This window comes from Prionailurus bengalensis, chromosome B2, assembly GCF_016509475.1.
Source record: "Prionailurus bengalensis isolate Pbe53 chromosome B2, Fcat_Pben_1.1_paternal_pri, whole genome shotgun sequence".
In the NCBI taxonomy this organism is placed as follows: Eukaryota; Metazoa; Chordata; class Mammalia; order Carnivora; family Felidae; genus Prionailurus; species Prionailurus bengalensis.
In genome coordinates, this window is record NC_057349.1 from 87,120,510 (window position 1) to 87,140,288 (window position 19,779).

A 19,779-nucleotide genomic window follows, 5' to 3' on the forward strand; every position below is an offset into this window, starting at 1 on the left:
TGACTTGTTTGACAGATTCTGATTGAGTGCCTCCTGCAAGCAAGGTAATCTGTATTTTGTCATTAAATCTATGCAATGGTTCTCTGAGACAGGTACCTTAATTTTGTACTTATGCTTATGAAAACTGAGGCCTAGGGAGGTAAAGTAACCCGGCCAAGGTCACATAGCTAAAAAGGGATGTAGCCTTAAGGCTCAAACCCTTATTTGCTGGACTCCAAAGCCCAAGTTCTCAACCCCTTGCTCACCTGCCTCCGACTCTGCTGAATGCTCTGTGTCTGAGCAATTTAGAACGGCTTCTGGTTCTTTTTTTTTTTTTTTAATTTTTTTAACGTTTACTTATTTTTGAGACAGAGAGAGACAGAGCATGAATGGGGGAGGGTCAGAGAGAGGGAGACACAGAATCTGAAACAGGCTCCAGGCTCTGAGCTGTCAGCACAGAGCCCGACGCGGGGCTCGAACTCATGGACCGTGAGATCATGACCTGAGCCGAAACCGGCCGCCCAACCGACTGAGCCACCCAGGCGCCCCTGAACGGCTTCTGGTTCTTGAAGAGGCTATCACTAGAATTGGGGGAACAAAGTTAACGTTTCAGTCTACAGATGTTAATTTCAAGAAAAGAGAATCCTGGGCATGTCCTGATGGTCTTAGCCCATGCAGTGTGTTTGGGATTTAGTGGATTAATAAGCAGAGTCAAGCTGGTTGTATCGAAAAGATTTTACTTGAGCTCAGAGACAGATGGCAAAGCTAATTCCTACTGGATGTTTCTGATTCCCAAGGTTCTCATGCAAGGCTTAGGCTAACAGACAGAATGCCCTCATCATTAGGAGAGTAGCTGGTGTGATTACTTACAGGTGAAGGTTTGGTGGCAGCATTCCATTCTGGAGAGGGGCTGATGGAACAGAAAATGCCAAACACAAAACAGAAGACTAGGATTCATGCAAGGATTAGGAGAACAAGAGCATGGGGGATAGAGAAATGCATCGTGTCATGTAAAGGGGCTAGAGTTTTCTATTGTTGAAGTAGTGATCGTGAAACCAAATAATTCAGCAAGGCATAGAAACAAGAATGTGGCAGAGGTGGCCAGCTAATTCCCAATGGTTTATGCTTCCCTTTGGGAGTTGTTGCTTGGAAGGGTCTACTCAGCCAGGGAGATACCATAGAAACTTTATACCAATACTCTTCAACACCTTGGTGAATGAGTTTCTAGGAAAATATAAATTACCAAAATTGTACCAAAAGATAAGAGAAAATATTAGAAATTGGGGTAGTTATCAAAAAGGAGTCATAGAAAGTCTCAGAAAGGCAATGGGTCTAGATCTTTTACTTGCTAGTACTACCAACTCTTTACTTAACAAGTATTTCCCTTATTGTATAAGCCTTTTCTGAAGTCTGGAAGAAAATGGAAAGCCACACACCTAATCACCTCATTTTAGTAGGCTAGTGTAATTCTATTACCAAAACACAAGGGCAGCAGAAGAAATGAGAGCTGTATCTCACTTATGAGCATGGATACAAAAATTCTAAATAAAGTATAGCCCAATCCAGTGATCAATTTTCAGTCCTCTTTTTTCTCAACTCATCATCAGTTTGGTTTCTTCCTGTTTCTTAGAACATTTTCTTCACTTGGTTTTTGGGCTTTCCAGATTTTCTTCCACTTGCTGGCCTCTACTTTTTAATATTCTTTTCTTACTTTGTTTATTTCCCCAACTTCTTAAAATTAGAGCGGCCTAGACTCAGTGTTTGTATCTCTTTTCTGTCTGTACCAGCTTTCATAATAATCTCATACTGTTTCATGGTGTTATCTGGAGACACACATGTATATGTGATATACATGTAATGTATAAAATGATGTGTTAGGACTCTACACAAAAACAGAACCAATAGGATTTTATATATAAAGAGAGATTTATCGTAAGGAATTGACTTATGCAATTATAGAAGCTAAAAAGCCCCAAGATCTATGCAGTCAGCAAGCTGGAGACCCAGGGGAGCCAATAGTGTAATTTCAGTCTGAAAGCTGCAGGCTGCAGACCCAGGAAGAGCCCATGTTTCAGTGTGTGGCCAAAGGTGGGAAAAAGTCAATATTTCGGTTTGAAGGCAGGCAAGCAAAGAGAATCCTCTCTTTTCCAGCCTTTTGTTGTATCCAAACCATGAACTGAACAGATGAGGCCCACCCACCTTAGGGAGGGCAGTCTGCTTTACTCAGCCTGTTAATCCAAATGTTAATCTCAGGCAGAGACACCGTCACAGATACACACAGAATAACGTTTGGCCAAATATCTGGGCACTGCATGATCCAGTCAAGTTGACAACATTAATCATCACAGATGATGACTCCGAAATTTATATCCCCACATTGGACCATCTCCAAAAATCCAGAATTGGTATATTCAGTGACCAACTGTTCATCATCCCTCTGTGGATGTGTAAGAGGTATCACAAACCGAATGTGTCCAAATCGAACTCCCAGTTTCCTCCCACAAACTTGCTTGTTCCACAGCATTCTCCATTTCATTTAATAGCAACTCTACAGTTGATGCAGGCCCCAAACCACTGAGTAATTCCTGACTCCTTTCTCTTGCATCCAATCGGCTGGCAAGTCCCACAGCTCTACTTTAAAAAGGTATCCAGACTCCAACCGCTTCTACTACCACACTGGTGGAAGCCACTACCATCTTTGACAGAAATTTTGCAGTATCCTCCTACTTTATCGTCCTACTTCAATCTTTGATCCCTTAGAACCTATTTCAGTACTGCGGCCCCAGTGCTCTTAATAAAAATGCAAGTTGGATTATATCACTTCTGCTTGGGCACCATCTGATGACTTCCAGTTTCACTTAGCGTAAAAGCCAATGTCTGTTGTCTGCATGATTCTGTCTCATCAGGCCACCCTCATGTGACTTTTGCCCTTCCTTCCTCCCTCCATTCCAATCACATTGGCCTCTTTGTTGTTCCTCAGACACGCCTGTCAAGCTCTCACCTCAGGGCCTTTGCACAGATGTTTTGTCTGCCTGTCCCAGGCAGCTACAACTCTTTCCTTCTGGAATTTTAGATCATATTTATTCAGCAGTGAAAAGGATGCCTGGGTCCATAGATAGAGTTGTAAACACAAAAGTGATCAGTGATACGTGCTTCGACTTACACCAATAAAAATGATCTTTATTGAAACTTAATCTCATTTTTTATCTTTATCCATCCATTTTTCTCTGTATAATTGCTGGTGTAGGGGTGGGGAGCAGAAGGATGCTCAGAAACACTGGGGTACTAACTCTGGTTTCTTCCCATGCATGAGAATATGGCATTGCTGATGCTGAGATTGAATTAAAAACCAAGAGAGTGATGACTGTACCAGCTCCTCGACATAGAACTTCTTAGGTTCTTAGTGGATATGTACTCTGAAAAAAGGATTTAAGTGCTGAGTCCACAAGACTTGTGATCCAGCAGATATTTTGCTGGTTTCTTGGATCCAGCTGGACTAGTTTTACATAAAAAGTATCACCTAAAGCCACTGGGAATTAAGAGCCAGGGAAAACTGGAAACCTCGTTGCTCCCAAGTTTTGAGTCCTTGGCTAATTAGCTGAGGACCTAATGTGGTAGCGTATGGTCTCTTCTCCTCAACTTGTAACTCCAAAAATACCAGAATCTGGTTCAGAAGAAGGACCTAAAATGCTGCTTTAGACTTTTCTTAAGGTGATGGTGACTTTTAAAATAACCTACAAACAACTACAGTTCCAAAGAGCTGAGGAAAATGACGAAAATCACCCACAGTTGAAAATGTGCTCAATTTCTCACCTAAGTCATAACTGTTGTCCATGAGTAGATGTTGGCATTCTGCAACTTGTATCTGATGATTAGTCATTTAGTTAATATCCACCAAGAAGAGGCCTCATGAAATGGCTTTTAAATTTAGTCAGGAAAAATAGCACCATTAATGATGGCCTTGACATTCAGCAAAGCCAAATTAAGCACTCAATCTGACATTTTATGGACAGTCTGTTATAGAGAGCCTCACACTCGATGGACACTCGATAAACATTAATTGCCTGGCTGTTAATGAACAGCTACCCGTCTGTCTTGTATAGAAGCTTCAGTAGTGGATAACTAGGAGTCTGCTTTTACTTATTTACTATTTATTTTTTTATTTTGAGACAGAGTCAGAGAGTCCACATGCACACGTGTGAGCAGGGGAGGGTCAGAGAGAGAGAGAATCCCAAGCAGGCTCTTTTCTCAGCACAAAGCCTTATGCAGGGCTTGATCCCATGAGACCGTGACCTGAGCTGAAATCAAGAGTTGGAGGTTTAACCGACTGAGCCCACTGGGTGCCCCAAAAGGCTCATTTTAGATGCCCTGTGGGATAGGGCCTCATGAGCACCAAAAGGCGTGTGGATTTTTTTTTTTTTTTGCTTTTTAAAAAAATTAAAATGATGTCACAATTTCCTTTTAAACCTGAACACATTCATTAAAAATAGAATTCCCTTTGTGAGTTCAAGGTGAAGTACCAGTTAATTGTGGTACTGGTCAAATGTTATTTCCTTTTTAAATAGAGAGCTGAGAGCCTCTGAAGAATCATTGTCACATTCCCTTTTAAAATTGTTTGCATCCATGCCAGAGAAGTCATTAACATTTCAGATAGGATGACTGTTATTTTCATTATTGTGCTGATCGTGCAGTGTATTCATTATAGTGATGAATGGTGAACTCTGGTCTGTATTTTATTCTTTCATTGAAACTGATTCACTTCTACTGAATATAAATATTATGGAGCTAGAAAAAATATTTGCAATGTAATAATAACAGTTAACTCTTAAAAGTCATTTATTTTATTCAGTCGTTGTGCTAAGCTCTTTATGTGTATTTGTTTCAAGTGTGTGTTGAAAGACTATTTTTCTGCCATATCTTTTTCATGTTTTTAAAACTACAATTTTCATGCTGTTTTATTTAAAATCAGTTTCACTCATGCTTATTTAATCACAGTGATACAGCCAACCTTAGCTTCATCTGAAAGACAAGAACACATGTTTGAAGGATAATAAAGCTGATGAAAATTTTAAACCTTTAGAAATTGAGTATTGAGTCAAGACAGATGGTTTTTAAAAGGGGCAAGACAGCTGATCATGTGAATCTGATGAATTGGTGTAAAGAATTATTGGGATCCATAGATATGTGCTATTCATCACTTTTATAAAAAATATTGATTCAAAATGAACTGTCTACACTGGGATGATCCAGCTGCTTGTTGAATCAATTGCTTTTAATTAGCCCATCTGATGATGGTTGGGCATGGGGCTTGCATGCCTGGATTCCTGAAAGATTGAATTACCAGTGTTCTTCTCATTTAGAGGCATGTGACTCTGAAGTAATAAGAGAGATAGCCATATCAAATCATTCATATCACTTAAAAAATTACATACAGACATCTATAAATTTTCATAGGATTAGAAGAAGTTCTTTGAGTACCTTTCAGAAGTATTAGACCTCTTGAGGATGCCTAAACTCTTTTTTTTCCATTTTGTAAGATAGGGAGGCTTTTCACATAGCCTGCACGGACAGAGCATCAGATGTGTTTACAGAAGGAGTGAACTTGAACACATGTGACAACCCAAACACTCCGTATTAAACTGGCCTATTCTGCCTTGGAATAGGAAGGTTCTAGTGAAGTGGTTGCTTAGCAACTAATGGAGTTAGAAGAAACAGTGTGTTAGCTGGGGCTCTTGCCCTCATCTGTGTATAGTCAAATAATGGGAGAGTGGCTCTAGTGTGTATTGCCAGGCTCACGACTGTCAAACCAAAATGATGAATAAAATAGAAGGTTGAAGACAGATGCCACAGCTATGCTGGGCACCCCTATCTGTAGTCATACACACTTTCTATAATGTTGGCACACTGAAGAAAAAGATATTAAAAGAGGACATTAAAAATAAAAGAAGAGCTGTTGAGATTTTGTATTAAAAATTTAAGAGTGGCCATTAACTCACACTGGGTTTTTAAAGAGAATAGTAAGTGATAATTAAGGCAATTCCACATTATTAAATGTTCTTCCAAAAAGTTCTCTGTAGAAAAGATGTAGCAGATTCAGTGTGATGAGGTCATGAACAGTGCGTTTCAGCACTTACACATGTGCACACTTTATGATGCCAGGCTGGCATACCTGCTCCTGCTCCCTCTCTGTACCTGCAACAGACATAATAACAAGAGACTGACCACTCTCAGTGAGTCTGGATGTGGGCTCACAGCCCTCAACAAGGTTCCAGGCAGCCACTCCCAGTGTCAGATGAGGTAGGCAAGGTGACAGTGCCTTGGCATTCTTTATGGCAAATGGAGATTCCTTAAAAGCTCTGGTTTTTGAATTCCATAGGATGGGTCTGAGGGATTTGTATCACTAGAAGCTCTATGATGACCACATGAAATTCCTCTTCAGGAATGTAAGATAAGAAGGAGATGACCCAGAGAAGGTCAACCAGAGTAACTGGGGAAAGGAGGATGGTGGGATAGATTTACCTGAAGGCTGCTACCACTGTTACCATCCAAGAACATAGGACGAGCTACTCTCCCAGAGGCCTTGTTCTTGAAACCATGAGTCTTATTTAACTTTTACTTCTTATGTAATAACCTTTCTTCCCAACCCCCACCCCCTACCCTGCCAAGGTGTGGCAGCCAGTCCTTCCTTGCTGGGATTTGGACTCCGGTCTTGTGCCCAGACTACAGGATTTCTAGCATCAGCCTTCAGTGCTAACATTTTATGAATCAGAGAATTTGGATTAGGTGCTCCTTTCCAAGAGGAGACTTAATAGTTGTAACCACATATCAGAAAGGCTGTTAAGTATAAAAGATTGAATTTATTGAAATTCTACTATGACCAAGGGGAGAAAGTTATCAGGAGGGCGATTATGATTCAGTATTCTGGAGGTAGTAGTAATACCTTATATTCTTATGTAAAGTATTGGATATCTCATCACTTCAAATATTTAGGCATGCAAGGAGTGCCACAAGGCACAAGCTGTGCCTCTCAAACTTTAATGTGCACATAGATCACCTGGAGCTTTTGTCACAATGCACCTTCGATCCAGTAGGTGCGAGGTGGACCTGGGATTCTGTGTCTAACACATTCTCCACTGATGCCAGTGCTGCTGGCCCAGGGACCACACCTTGAGTAACAAGGGGCCAGTGATCTCTGAAGTACCTTTTAGTTTCAAGATTCTGTTTAGAGAAGAGAAGCTAGAGTTTTAGCCATCATGCTTAAAACATACCCAGTGTGACTTTGGTAAGCACCATTAAGAGCCTCGTCTGTGTTTTACAGAATCTTCCCTGAATGCTTACGTTGTAATTGACATAGAATCTCTCACTCAGCCTCCTCAGTTTTTCTCCTATCGTTTTCTTCAGGCTTTCAAACTTTTCTGATATTATTGTCCTCTGAAACTTTCCTTTCTTTGTAGCTACTTCCCCTAATTCATGCAGACTGTGTATCACACCTGCTAAGTCACTCCTTGACACAGGACCCAAATTCTGTTTTAGGACAGCTGTCAAAATGCAGTAAATCCAAGTTTGGTTTTAGTCAGTATGTCCATAGTAGATTTGGAAAGGCAGGGTTGAGGATATGAGGACAGAACAAATGGTGTCTGTGTGGGAAGATTCATTCAATAATGGCTTATCAAATATATCCAGTAAGGAAGAGTAAGTGTCATCCCTAAATACCTGAAAGAATAGACTTCTTTACATGGTGGGTAGTAAAGTATTGAAATCCCATGCCCAAGGAATATAGTCGTAGACTAAAAAGTAATAGAAGCACCAAAGGAATGAGCAGAAGCCAAGGGATCTGAAAGGGTGACCCAAGGATAAAGCCAGATGTATGGATGCCATTTTCCATTTTCCAGAGTAGTAACAATCGACAAGGATAAATACCATTCATGGATAACCTGACTTCATGATAGGCAACAGTTTCTGGCCTTCCCATTTGCTATATCTTTAAGAAAAAAAACAACTCGGTTTGTATCCTTTTTCCATTCCATTCCCCAGAAGACTCAAGTGGTTGAAATATGGGTGCATCCAGGAGGAGGAAAATTCTAGAGAGAATGCCTGGCTAGCCTCAGTCAGTGGAGCATGCTACCTGTGATCTTGGGGTTATAGGTTCAGGCCCCACATTGGGTGTAGAGATAACCAAGAAAAAAAAAGAAATAGGATAAAGCATAATCATGCTGGTTTTGAAGGGCTTATTATCACCATGTAATTAATTTAAGAAGCAACTGTGCCAAGAGCAAAGCTGTGAAATACAGTTAGATTCTTTGAGTAAACAAGTTACATATTTGAAAATGTTGGGGAAAACCAGTATGTTTCACATTTTTTAGCATACAAGGTGAATTTTTCTTTATATGGTTAAGGTGAGAGAAAACTGGTATTTTAGAAATATTAATTTTTGCTGCCTAATTATATGTATAGTAATCTAATTTGCTGTTTTCATTTGTCCTGATACATTATTCTCTGAGACACTTAACTATACTGTTTGAGGAAGAATTAAAACGGCTACAAAATATATTGGGGGAAAAACCCTCCAATGAAACAGCCTCACTGTTTCAGGCCATTAAGCTCCCCAAATGGATTGGGAAACTTTTGCATTTGAGAGAGAAAAAAAAAAGGTAAATAGTCCAGTTCAACTGTGGTTAGGACCCTTCTTTCTTCAATGCTAGGGAAATGGGCAATTGTGGTTAACTGAACAGTCTCATGAATTGGGATTTACTACCCATTCTATATGTGAGGCATAACCAAAATGTAATAAAAGATAATCACCATTAACACTAAATTGAGCAAAATGTAATCTTTGTTGATTCAGAAGTTAGCTTGACTCTGTAATGCCACATGGCCATTGTAAACATCACTAATGACGTAACACTGGGCATTTACAAGATGTAGGGGATCCGGCTGGATCTGCTGATCATTATAAGTTGCTCCTTTCAATAACTTCCTTAAACATGTTTATTTACTTTTATTGAACTCTCATAAAAGATAAGGGTTGAATGTATCCAAAACACTGCAGTTATTTCATCCAGAAAATCGTTTGGATTCCTGAAAAAACGGAATTCACAGTACATCTTGCCCATGTCCAGTGCAATTCGAAAGCTATGTGTAGTTTACCAGGTGACAAGATCATATTTCACCAACTTTAAGTGCTTAAAAAAATCTGTTGCTCTTATCATCTTTGAAGATGTAGTGGAATTTCCATCGGTCAGTTTTGTGACATTAATGTACCAACCTAAAATTGGTTGTAGTTCATCTTGTGACTGCATGACATCAATGTGACCTGGAGAAACTGAATTCATGTACTGTGATTTTAAGACTCAATTTGTGTCATTTCTGTGTGAAATACAGGAGGACTGACACACTATAAATCGACAATTCTCTCTGTGGGAGGCACTTAAAGTGGATTGTGTTCTCACAAACTGGGTTTTCAATTAGAAAGATTTGTGGTGGCGGTAGCACATTATCAGCCAAGAGTGATCTGTGACAACTGTAAATCTCAGCCTGGCCAAGTCTCTCCCAAAGACAAAAACAGTGTGAACCAAGGAAGAATCTGTGCGATGCTTCCATATTTCTGAGCAGAATCTTATCCCATGCTTTGGCAGAATGTTGTGGCTTCATAGAGGGCATTGCCATATGTTCTTACTTCTTTCTAAATGTCTAGCTTTGAACTAATGTGTATTTAGCTTATGGTAGATATTCTTTTTCTTTAACTGTAGCTACTTTAGCTATTTGTCTAAAACACCTTGCATCCAGAAAATTTCTGCCTATGTCAGATTAGTTATTTTTGTTTATGACCCTGTGTTACAGCTGGACATCATCGCAGCTGCATCGTCATCTGAACTTTTGAAGAGCATGTTGTTTCATTCATTCATCCATTCATCTCTATTTATTGTATGTGTGCTGTGCTAGGGTCTAGGGGCTCCATGGTGAGTAAGGAAGATGTGGTGCCCACTTTCAGTGAGCTTGCAGTTTACCTTTTCAGGACACTCAGTGCTAAAGGACAGCACCATGGTCCCATCACCTCTTTTGCTACCAAAAGACACTTTGTCCTTCCCTGTGGGCTCTAGAAGCTCTCTTGACATTGTTTCACAAGCTCTCTTGACATTTCACAAGTTTCACAAGCTGATGAATGACTGGGTTCTTCCTTACTTTGGTGGTATCCAGTGAGGCTTTTGCTCTTTTTTTCCTTCCTTTTAGAGAGAGCTAGAGTGCACATAAGCACCCCCCAGCGGGGAAGGGACAGAGGGAGAGGGAGAGAGAGAGAATCCCAAGCAGGCTCCACAGCCAGCATGGAGCCTGACATGGGGCTCGTGACCTGAGCTGAAATCAAGAGTCAGATGCGTAACTGACTTAGCCACCCAGGTGCCCCCAGTGAGGCTTTTTCCGATTGAGGTGCCCTGTAAGATTATTAAGCCCAAACATAGATAATAATTGATTTAACAATTTCCTTTTTTCTTCTTATTAACCGGTGTTGTAACTTTTAAAAATTATGATGTTTTAAACTTATAACATTAAGTTTCTAAGACTGTATGATTATCAGAATGGAGGTTGTGTGTTTGTGGAAATGGTGATGGTTTTTATGATGTGGTCAGACCTTAACGTAGGGTGTAGGAGTATGTGATAAAAGTTAAGTCCTACAGCCAGACAGGGATTTTGAGTGGGGCTGTCATTAGGAAGGCATTTGAAAGAAGAAGATTTGAGCAGAGGGCAGAGGAGGAGCTGTTTCTTAGCTCTCATTCTAATTGAGATCGAAGAGAGACTTGGGAAAGTAGGGCAGTCAGCTTGGATTAGAATAACAGCTTCTACTTATTAAGCATCTACTTTGTGCCAGATACTGTGCTTGATATTAAGCATAATTGTACCTAAACCTCAAGACAACCTATGAGGTTTGTATCATCTCTATGTTACAGATAAAGGGCCTAAGGTTCACAGAAACTAATACATTAGCCAAAGGTCACATGTTGAAGGTAAATTGCCACTTGACTGTGGATTATGGGACCCAGGATTTTAATCAGATGTATCTTTCTGCAGAGTCCTGAATATTAAAACTAAAACAAAGTTTTCAAAAGGCAGTTTTTAGAAATACACAGGTAACACATATTTATTTTAATGACAAATAATACTATGTAAATGAAATAAAAGTAATAATCTCTTCCTTCCCTCTATAGTCATACCCTCTAACATAACCATACTGACAAATTTGGAGTTCCTTTATTGCCTGTTCAAACATGTACAATGATATATGTACGTTATTCAAGGGGTTGTGTTCTGTCCCCGACTCTGCCAAGCCAGGTGTCAAGTTATAGCACCCTGGTTGAGGATGCCTGTTCCATGCCATCTTTGCTGTGGTTGCTTTTGAAAAAACCCAAGGAAAGCAGATTCAAAAAAAAACAAAAACAAAAAAACAAGACCTCCCTTGGCCTCTTGTTCTGTTCTGTAGCCTTTGCTCTGAGGGACTTTTTGCATCTCATTAACCCAGATAACTCTTGTGCAGTTTGAGTCATTTCTGTCAGCAGTGGAGTTGATAGAGAGCGGCTGGGCACCATTTCAGGTACTGTTACAACTTGGAAGATCTGAAAAAAAAAATTCATATCGGGAATATATTAAAAATTGAAATGAGCCACATAATAAAAAACAGACATTGAAAACAACTGGAATTTCTTTCAGTTTTTAGAGTGGCAATAAGAAATCTAGAAGCAAATTCAGAATTACACAAATTAAAAGATCTTTTTATTATTATGACCTGTGCTTTTTAGTTTTGAAATTTTATTGATTTATTGATTTAATATTTTAAGTAGGCCATGGCCAGTGTGGGGCTTGAACTCATGACCCTGAATTCAAGAGTCACATACTCTACTGACTGAGCCAGCCAGATGTCCATAGATGTTTGAAATTTTAGATATTCCACGAATGCATAAGCCAGATGTTTGAAATTTTAGATATTCCACGAATGCATAAGCAGAATCCATTCACATTAAAATCAATTTTCTGATAGCCTTTTATATCTATAGCTGCACCTCAATTGAAAACAACAACAACAGAGGGACTGGGTGGTTCAGTCCATCAAGCATCTGACTTCGGCTCAAGTCATGATCTCGTGGTCTGTGAGTTTGAGCCACATGTTGGGCTCTGCGCTGATAGCTCAGAGCCTGGAGCCTGAGTTGGATTCTGTGTCTCCCTCTCTCTCTGCCCCTCCCCCACTCACATTCTGTCTCTCTCTCAAAGATAAATAAACATTAAAAACATTTAAAACAACAACAGCAACAAAACCCCCAGAGACTAGTGTTCCTAATGTATCACTGCTTTTAACCAAAGAATATGTAAGGGAGATAGAATTCTATTTCATCGTTATTACAGTGTAGAAGTTTCACTAAGACCTTGCCTTATACAGGTAATATACTGAACACTTTATATATGTAGTGTCATCTAATATTCAAACAAGTTCATGAAGTGGGTACAATTATTGTCCCCATTTTTTAGAAAGAAAACTGAGTCAGAGAGAGGTTACATGTGTTTCCCAGTCACTTGCTAGTGTTTATAATCAAGCCCAGAATGGTTTGGTTACAAATTTGCCCTTAATCACCGTGGTTCACCAAACCAAGGATTATGTGACTTCAGATCCAGTGTTTTTAACCATTCCCAGAGTCCCTTAACTCCCAGTGGCACTAGCAGCAAGCCAGATCAACTCACTCACTAACCAAGTTGGCAAATATACCGTATTGACCATTCACCATTAACAGTTTCTAAAGGAATGTTAGATTTCATTTATTCATGATAAAGTCAATTTCTGAAAGTGAAATCTTCTGAATGCTATTTAATATAGCAAATATAATTGTGTATGTTACACATTACATACTCCCAATGCCTTTAGGATATTTTGAATATTGTTTTTTATTGTCTCAAGTTGCAAACATTGAAAATATTCTTTACATTTCTCAAATGATAAGAGAGTAATAATTTGGTGTTTCTAACGATTAAAATTTTAACTATAAAGGAAGCTAACAAAGACAATTCTATTCATTATAAGATCTCAGAACTCTCAAATGCAGTGATAACAGAAATGACGAGCTCCAGAAAGAATAATCATCAATTAATACCACCATTCAATATATATTAACTTAAAATGTGTAGAATTGTGAGGATCAAAAATAGATTTATCGGGGCGCCTGGGTGGCACAGTCGGTTAAGCGTCTGACTTCAGCCAGGTCACGATCTCGCGGTCCGTGAGTTCGAGCCCCGTGTCAGGCTCTGGGCTGATGGCTCAGAGCCTGAAGCCTGTTTCCGATTCTGTGTCTCCCTCTTTCTCTCTGCTCCTCCCCCATTCATGCTCTGTCTCTCTCTGTCCCAAAAATAAAATAAACGTTGAAAAAAAAAATAAAAAAAAAATAGATTTATCAAAACATAAAAATCGCTAAGAGATGAATATTAATACATGGGCAAAACAAAAAAAATCACATTTCTAAAATTAAAAAATTTAGTGTGAACTAAAATATTACCATAGAGAAGAGTGAGGGGCTTTTCCCACCCACTTTTTAATTTTATCTCTATGAAGTTAGCTAAACTGTACATTCTGAAGGCACCATCCCCTTAAGACTTCTATCACTTCTGATACCAGTTGCCAGTTAGAAGGGGTTCCTAAAACTATTCTCACATTCATTAATTCACTAGGAAGTCTCACAGAACTTGCTGAAAACTTTTATACTCATGGAAATGGCTTATTACAGGGAAAGGAAACAAGTTGGAATCAGACAAGGAAAGAGACACATAGGACAGAATTGAGAAAGGGACCACATACAGATTTGCTGGCCGTCCTGCCTCTGTGGGATCATAGCATTATCTCCTAGCCACCCTACGTGACAAAATGCAGAGGACTGCCAACCAAGGACACATACCCAAACTTTTGGTGTCCAAAGTTTTTATTGGGGCCCACTCACAGGTTGCCATTGTGATTGACTTTTCATCTCCAGCCTCTCCTAGAGGTCAGACTAATACCTTTAGTCTCCATTTCCTCTGGAGGTCAGAACTGATACAGTGTGGCCCAAACCACCATTGTAAATCCTGGTGTTAGACTGTCATTGGTCAAAGTTCCAACAAACAAAGACACTCCTGTCAAGCAGGATGTTCTAAGGGTCTGGTGATCACCTTCCAGAAGCCAAGGGAAAAGACCAGAGCTTCCTTTGGGCGAGGTTAATTCTTCGCTATATAGATGTATACTTTTCTAAAAAGCGCGTTTCATCGTTGGTAACCGAAAAGGGGATATTCTCTTTATACCTGTTAAATCAAACTTGTTACAAATGTATAAATTACACTTGTGTAAATTATGTGTGAACAAAAAAGTGGGTATTTTTTTGTTTTTGTTTTTGGACAGGAAGCAAGCCAGTGCATTTTTTTTTTAATTTGGCAAGGTTTCATTTTATTTAATTTTTAAGCTTTCACTTGACATACTGATCATCCTGTAGACCTGATTTTCAGTAAGTTGGCCATTCGGGGAATTGGTTTGGGGGCAAATTGATTTTCAGTAAATAACTTAGTGGTTCTAGAACTCAAGTGAACATCAGAGTCACCTGGATGGCCTATCACAATGCACATTTCTGGGTTCCACTGTGAGTTTCTGTGTCAGTAGGTCTGGGCTGGGTCCCCCGCCATCCATACTCTAAAGTTCCCAGTGATGCTGATGTTGCCAGGCCAGGGGCCACATTTTGAGAACCCTTGGAACAGAGTGTGTGATACATGGCAGGTGAGAGGAATGAGATGTGTCATTAAGTTGAGGTAGAAAATATGCAGAGAAGTTAAGAGACAAAGTCGCTGCTTTCCATGTCTTGTTGGCAAGTTGGAAGTGCTCCACATTTCATGGTAGCAGTGAGACCCCAGATGGAGAGACTGAGTTCAGTGAGTGAGCCTCAACACAGCCACCCCAGAGAACAACCGTGGGATTAAGCGGGACTCTGTGTGTGAGGTGTGCGATGCCATTTGTGTGTTACTGTGTTTAGACAGCAGACTGATTTGCAGTGGCTTTTTGTAGACGCATTTCAAAAACCAAAATGAATCTTTAATTTATGGGATGTATTTCTTTCCTAGTCTCTCTAGAACTTTTCTTGTTTCCTTGCTTTTTAAGTTCCATAACTCCCCATCCCTCCCTTTCTCTCCCATCTCAGGCGATGTTCAGTCTCTGTATGGTGGAAAGTGGAGCTGACGAGGTCAGTTTACATGGTGTGACCAGCCTTGGCTTAAAGCAGGCCCTGGAGTTTGCATACACAGGACAGGTATGGTACCACATGTCATCTGAAAGGTTTAACATTTTAACTCCAGCCAACCAGAGGGGATTATCCTTGAAGTATGAGATTTGGGTGTTTTTCTTGTTTTTCATTTTGATGTTTAAAACAAAAGTTCCACGTCTCCTTAATTTTATAACTAAAATGATGGAAAGGTAAGTAAAGCAATTTGATTTTAAATAGGACCCAAGGAGCATAATATCTTAATCTGAGCTCAGTGGCTTGCTGGTGTAATTGTAAAATATCCTAAAGAACTGTCATATGGGAATGAGTTTGCAAAATAACTTGAGTTGTCATTACTGAAGCCCTATTACTTAATCATGACTTTATTGGCTTAAAAAAAATGTAAAGCCCTGAGAAGCCATGTATAACATCTTGGCACCCTGTCCTCCACACATATCTCAGATTCAGGGTCTCTAGTAATAGATTATAATGTGATGGTTTGAAAGCCAAAATTGTTCATCATTAAAATTGTCATAGAGTTTACAGGTATTTCCAGAGAACATCCATTTTCTTTTTTTTAATGAAAGAGTAATGATGAGAACTAATAGAATGTGAGTCAGTGTGTGACTATCAGAGAAGATCAAAATAAGACTGCATAAAGACCGTATGAATCTAGGTCTGAAGCATCATCGTTCTTTACTAGTTTTATGTTACTGAAACAATTATTAGAACACACAAAAACCTTCCTTTTAAAATTATTTTTAATTGAGATATAACTGACATATAACATTGTATTAGTTTTAGGTATAGAACATAATAGTTTGATACATGTCCTACCAAAGTTTAGTTAACATCCCTCACCACACATAGTTACAAATATTTTTTTCTTGTGGTGAGGACTTTTAAAATCTGTTCTCTTAGCGTCTTTCAAATATACAACAGTATTGTTAACTATGGTCACCATGCTGTATGTTACATCCCCAGGACTTATTTATCTAAACCTAGAAGTTTGTACCTTTGACCCTCTTCACCCACTTTACCCACCTCCAACCCCCCATTTTCATTTGAGAACCACTCAAAATCAATCCAAATACTGACTGGATGTTTATCGTCTTTTATACAGTTGGGTTGTTTAATTCCATTTTATTTAACGTATGTTTAGTATCCTCTATGCTAAAATAAGGAGGCCCACACCCTGGTGAGGAAGAGAGCCATACACGTAATCACATGTCCTCATTGTGTTGGGAGATATAATAGAAGCAGAATACAGGATGTAGTACAGACAAAAAGGAGGATGTGATTATCTGGAGCCATCAGTACAAACTTTCAGAGAAGGTGGTATTTGAGTCTTGAAGAATGTTGGGAATTCACTTTTCTGCTAAAATTTCCTCTTTAGAGGCTTATTAAACTGTATGATATTATCCACTTTATTTTGTAGAGCTAGTAGAGTTTGAGGTATGTTTCATAGAATAATTGAGGCAAAGTCTGGCAGCTGAAATAAAAATAGTGGGTAGAAAGGGAAAAAAAATCATCCATCAAGTAGCAGGTGCAAAGGGAAATAGAAAGGAAGTGGATCACAAATTCAGGGTTCAGCCCAGCCAGATTTCATGCCTTAGGAAATTCAGGTGGACAGTTATTGTTCACAGATTTGCCAAAACAGATTCCCAGTGAGCTGAGTAAATAATGTGTTATATGATTTTTGGTTTACAGATGTAAAGACAGATGGCCAGTTCTAAATTGTGTCATGTGTAGATTTCTCTCTTCACATCTGAGATACAGTCACACCCGCATTTGCCCATCCCTAAAGTACTATTGATAACCCGTAGCTCATACTTTGCTGGTATGCAGTGGGAATGAAATAGTAAATCTTGCGTGTTTTTTTTATAAAACTATCCAAGTAAGTAGTTTTTGTACTTAGTTGCATTAATAATGAAAAAGTTTAAGCTCAGAAGCTATGGGCTGCAAAGCATTTAAATCATTAGTAAACAGAAGGGCACAAAAATTGCTATAAAGGCTGAGTTAAAACATGCATGCAGATATAAGTGGCTGTATTATTGTTTGCTTCTGATTGCCTTGTAGTTTCTTTCACATTATATAGAGAGATAGATAGTGCCTGTGGCATAAAGGATTTATGAAACATGAACTTTATGAAGGGGATTTTTTGAAGAGTAAGAAAACTGCTTGGGAAGAAGTTTGCAATCATACTCATCAGTTAGGAGTCATATGCTCATATTCCACTTTTATGAGGAGAAAGGAAAGCCAATAACTGCTTAAAAAAAAAAAGCAAGCCCTAGGGCCAGACCCAGAGTTGCATTTATTCTGCCCAGTGACCTGTTTCTGATGTGTCCACCCACAGAGTGGCAGCCAGCCTGCAGCATATAGCAGTAACTCATCTGTTCAGATTGTGTGCTGAGGGACAGGAAGTGGGCTGGCATTTCATGGAGCATCTTCTGCAAGAGCAAGGGCACTACCCTAGGCACTTTATGTGTGCTGTTTGAATTCATCTTCTAGACAGGTCTGCAGAATGCAGTGATCCATCGTGAAGACGATGGGCCCGGGAAGGTGCAGGGAATGACTGAAATCACTCTCCCAGTGAATACAGACTCAGTGAGTCAAGTCAATCTTCTTAATTTCAAATCCATTGTTCTTTCTTAATGTCCTAGGTCACTGAGGAAAGGTTAAGTCATATTTGTTCCACTTTGTTGTAGGAGGCAGGGAAGCATTTGGACATTTTAGAGAGTGACCTGCTCTCATCCTGGGGGCCTTTGCAACACTCAGTTCATGAGGGCTCCAAGTTGCTGCACTGGTAATATGATTACTCTTTGCTGCACAGTGGACATTGATATAGTCTTTCTTGGACAACATCCATGGTACTTTGTTTTCTTAAACACCAAAAATGACTTTATAATAAGTCTGTTTTCCCCTTAAGATGTGAACAGAGATAATGGCAGAACGTGAAATTGCAGTATGCTTGGGAAATGCAGAAAGCTGCTTTCTCTTACTATGGAATCAAAGTTAACATTAAGCAAAAACTTTGGCATATGGAAGCAGGAGTAAAAGCATAGTTCTTCCGCTTCTTGTTTTTTTACTATTGTGGATATTTGCTAATCTATTGTCCTTTAGTCATCATATAGATTTGTAAAAATGAGGGTTAACATTGAACTTCTCTACCAATAGCTATTTTTACTGGCAGTTGATTATACCTTTAGTCAGTGGTAGTAGGCATAGTATAAAATATAAGTATTTTAAGTGTCTGAAAATTGTTGCTGTCTTGGGAGGTACATTGGAAGTAGAGTGGGTGTGATGAATGAATGCCGCCACGTGTGACAAGACGTGTGCATGTTCCTCCTACATACTGCTCTAAAGCATAGCCTTCTCAAACTTGGTCACAGATTTCATCCAGAAATTTTAAAGAAAGGGCAAACTTTTCCCCTAATGCTAATACATCCTCTGAAAATGCATGCACTTTTCTTATTAAGAAGCCTTACATAGGGCTGAGCAAGCACACATTCTGCCTTCCCACTGATGAGAGACGCACGCCCTTCTTGGGGCACAGCTTGTGCAGAGCCTGGGATGCATCGCAACCCTTGTGGGTGTCTGCACAGCTATATAGAGCAGAAGCAGCCATGAGGGGCAAAGGAGCCAGGCTGCTCTCTAGGTCCTGTCCTGGGCTGGCACGGGAGTGAGGTCAGAAGCAAATGGTGTGATGTAAACTGTCACTGGGCAGATCTGCCTTAGCGGGGAAAGGACAAAGTAAACCTAAAAAAACACAAAGTCTCACTTAATTTGGTGGGAGAGACTGCCCGTTACCTTGGCCTCCCTTAGTCTGCTCACTTTCCAACTCTGGCCAGGAATTCATTTGTGTTTCAGATCAGGAAAGAAGAAGGGGAGGAAGAAGAGGCAAAAAGGGATTCTGATGAGGACGTTGCCTGGGAGGAGGATTCCCAGTCCTAACTAGACAAGAGGTCAGCCACTCAAGAGTCAGCAGATGTTGCTAAGAAAGCCCAGAAGATAGTGAGGAGCAGTTAACACCAAGACCTTTCTGTAAAGAGAAGAGCCCTGCTTCTGGAAGGACTTTCAACCTCAAAGGTCCTAGAATAGGCCCCTAGGACTTTGAGTAACTAAGGACAAAATAGGAAGCAAATAGTGCTGAGAACCACAATAAAGTTCACTGTGGCGCACTCTGGCTCTGGTGGTGTTAAGGAAGAGAGGCTGTATGCCAAGTACTGTGCTAAATACCTTCCTTAGATTGGACCAAGGGGTTAAGCCTAATTAGCTTCCTCTGACTTTCCAGAGAACTGTCCTCTTGTTCTGTTCATTGTAGCTTTGAGAGAGAAACTATGTACCCAATGATAGTGGCATTTGTAGTTTCCTTTAAAATTCCCCACCTCCAGGTACTCCCAGCTTTGTCAGCCATGAACCAGCCATGCCATATCTGGGCATCTGAAGAGAAAGGACTCTTTGCTTTCCATATGCCCTTGCTTTTCTCTTTATCATTTGGTAACTCCAGCCTTGGCTCTTCATCACATGGAAGAACCCATGTCCTTGGGAC

At 39.8% G+C, this 19,779-nt stretch overlaps 1 protein-coding gene across 4 annotated transcripts in view; it reads left to right on the forward strand.

The window, feature by feature from the left end:
* KLHL32 (kelch like family member 32) overlaps nucleotides 1–19,779 on the forward strand; it is a 251,317-nt gene that overhangs the window by 81,501 nt on the left and 150,037 nt on the right. For all 4 annotated transcript variants that reach the window (XM_043591974.1, XM_043591975.1, XM_043591978.1 and 1 more), the window contains exon 4: nucleotides 15,168–15,275. In XM_043591974.1, the coding sequence (XP_043447909.1) occupies nucleotides 15,168–15,275 (108 nt within the window). The remainder of the gene's footprint in view (nucleotides 1–15,167; nucleotides 15,276–19,779) is intronic.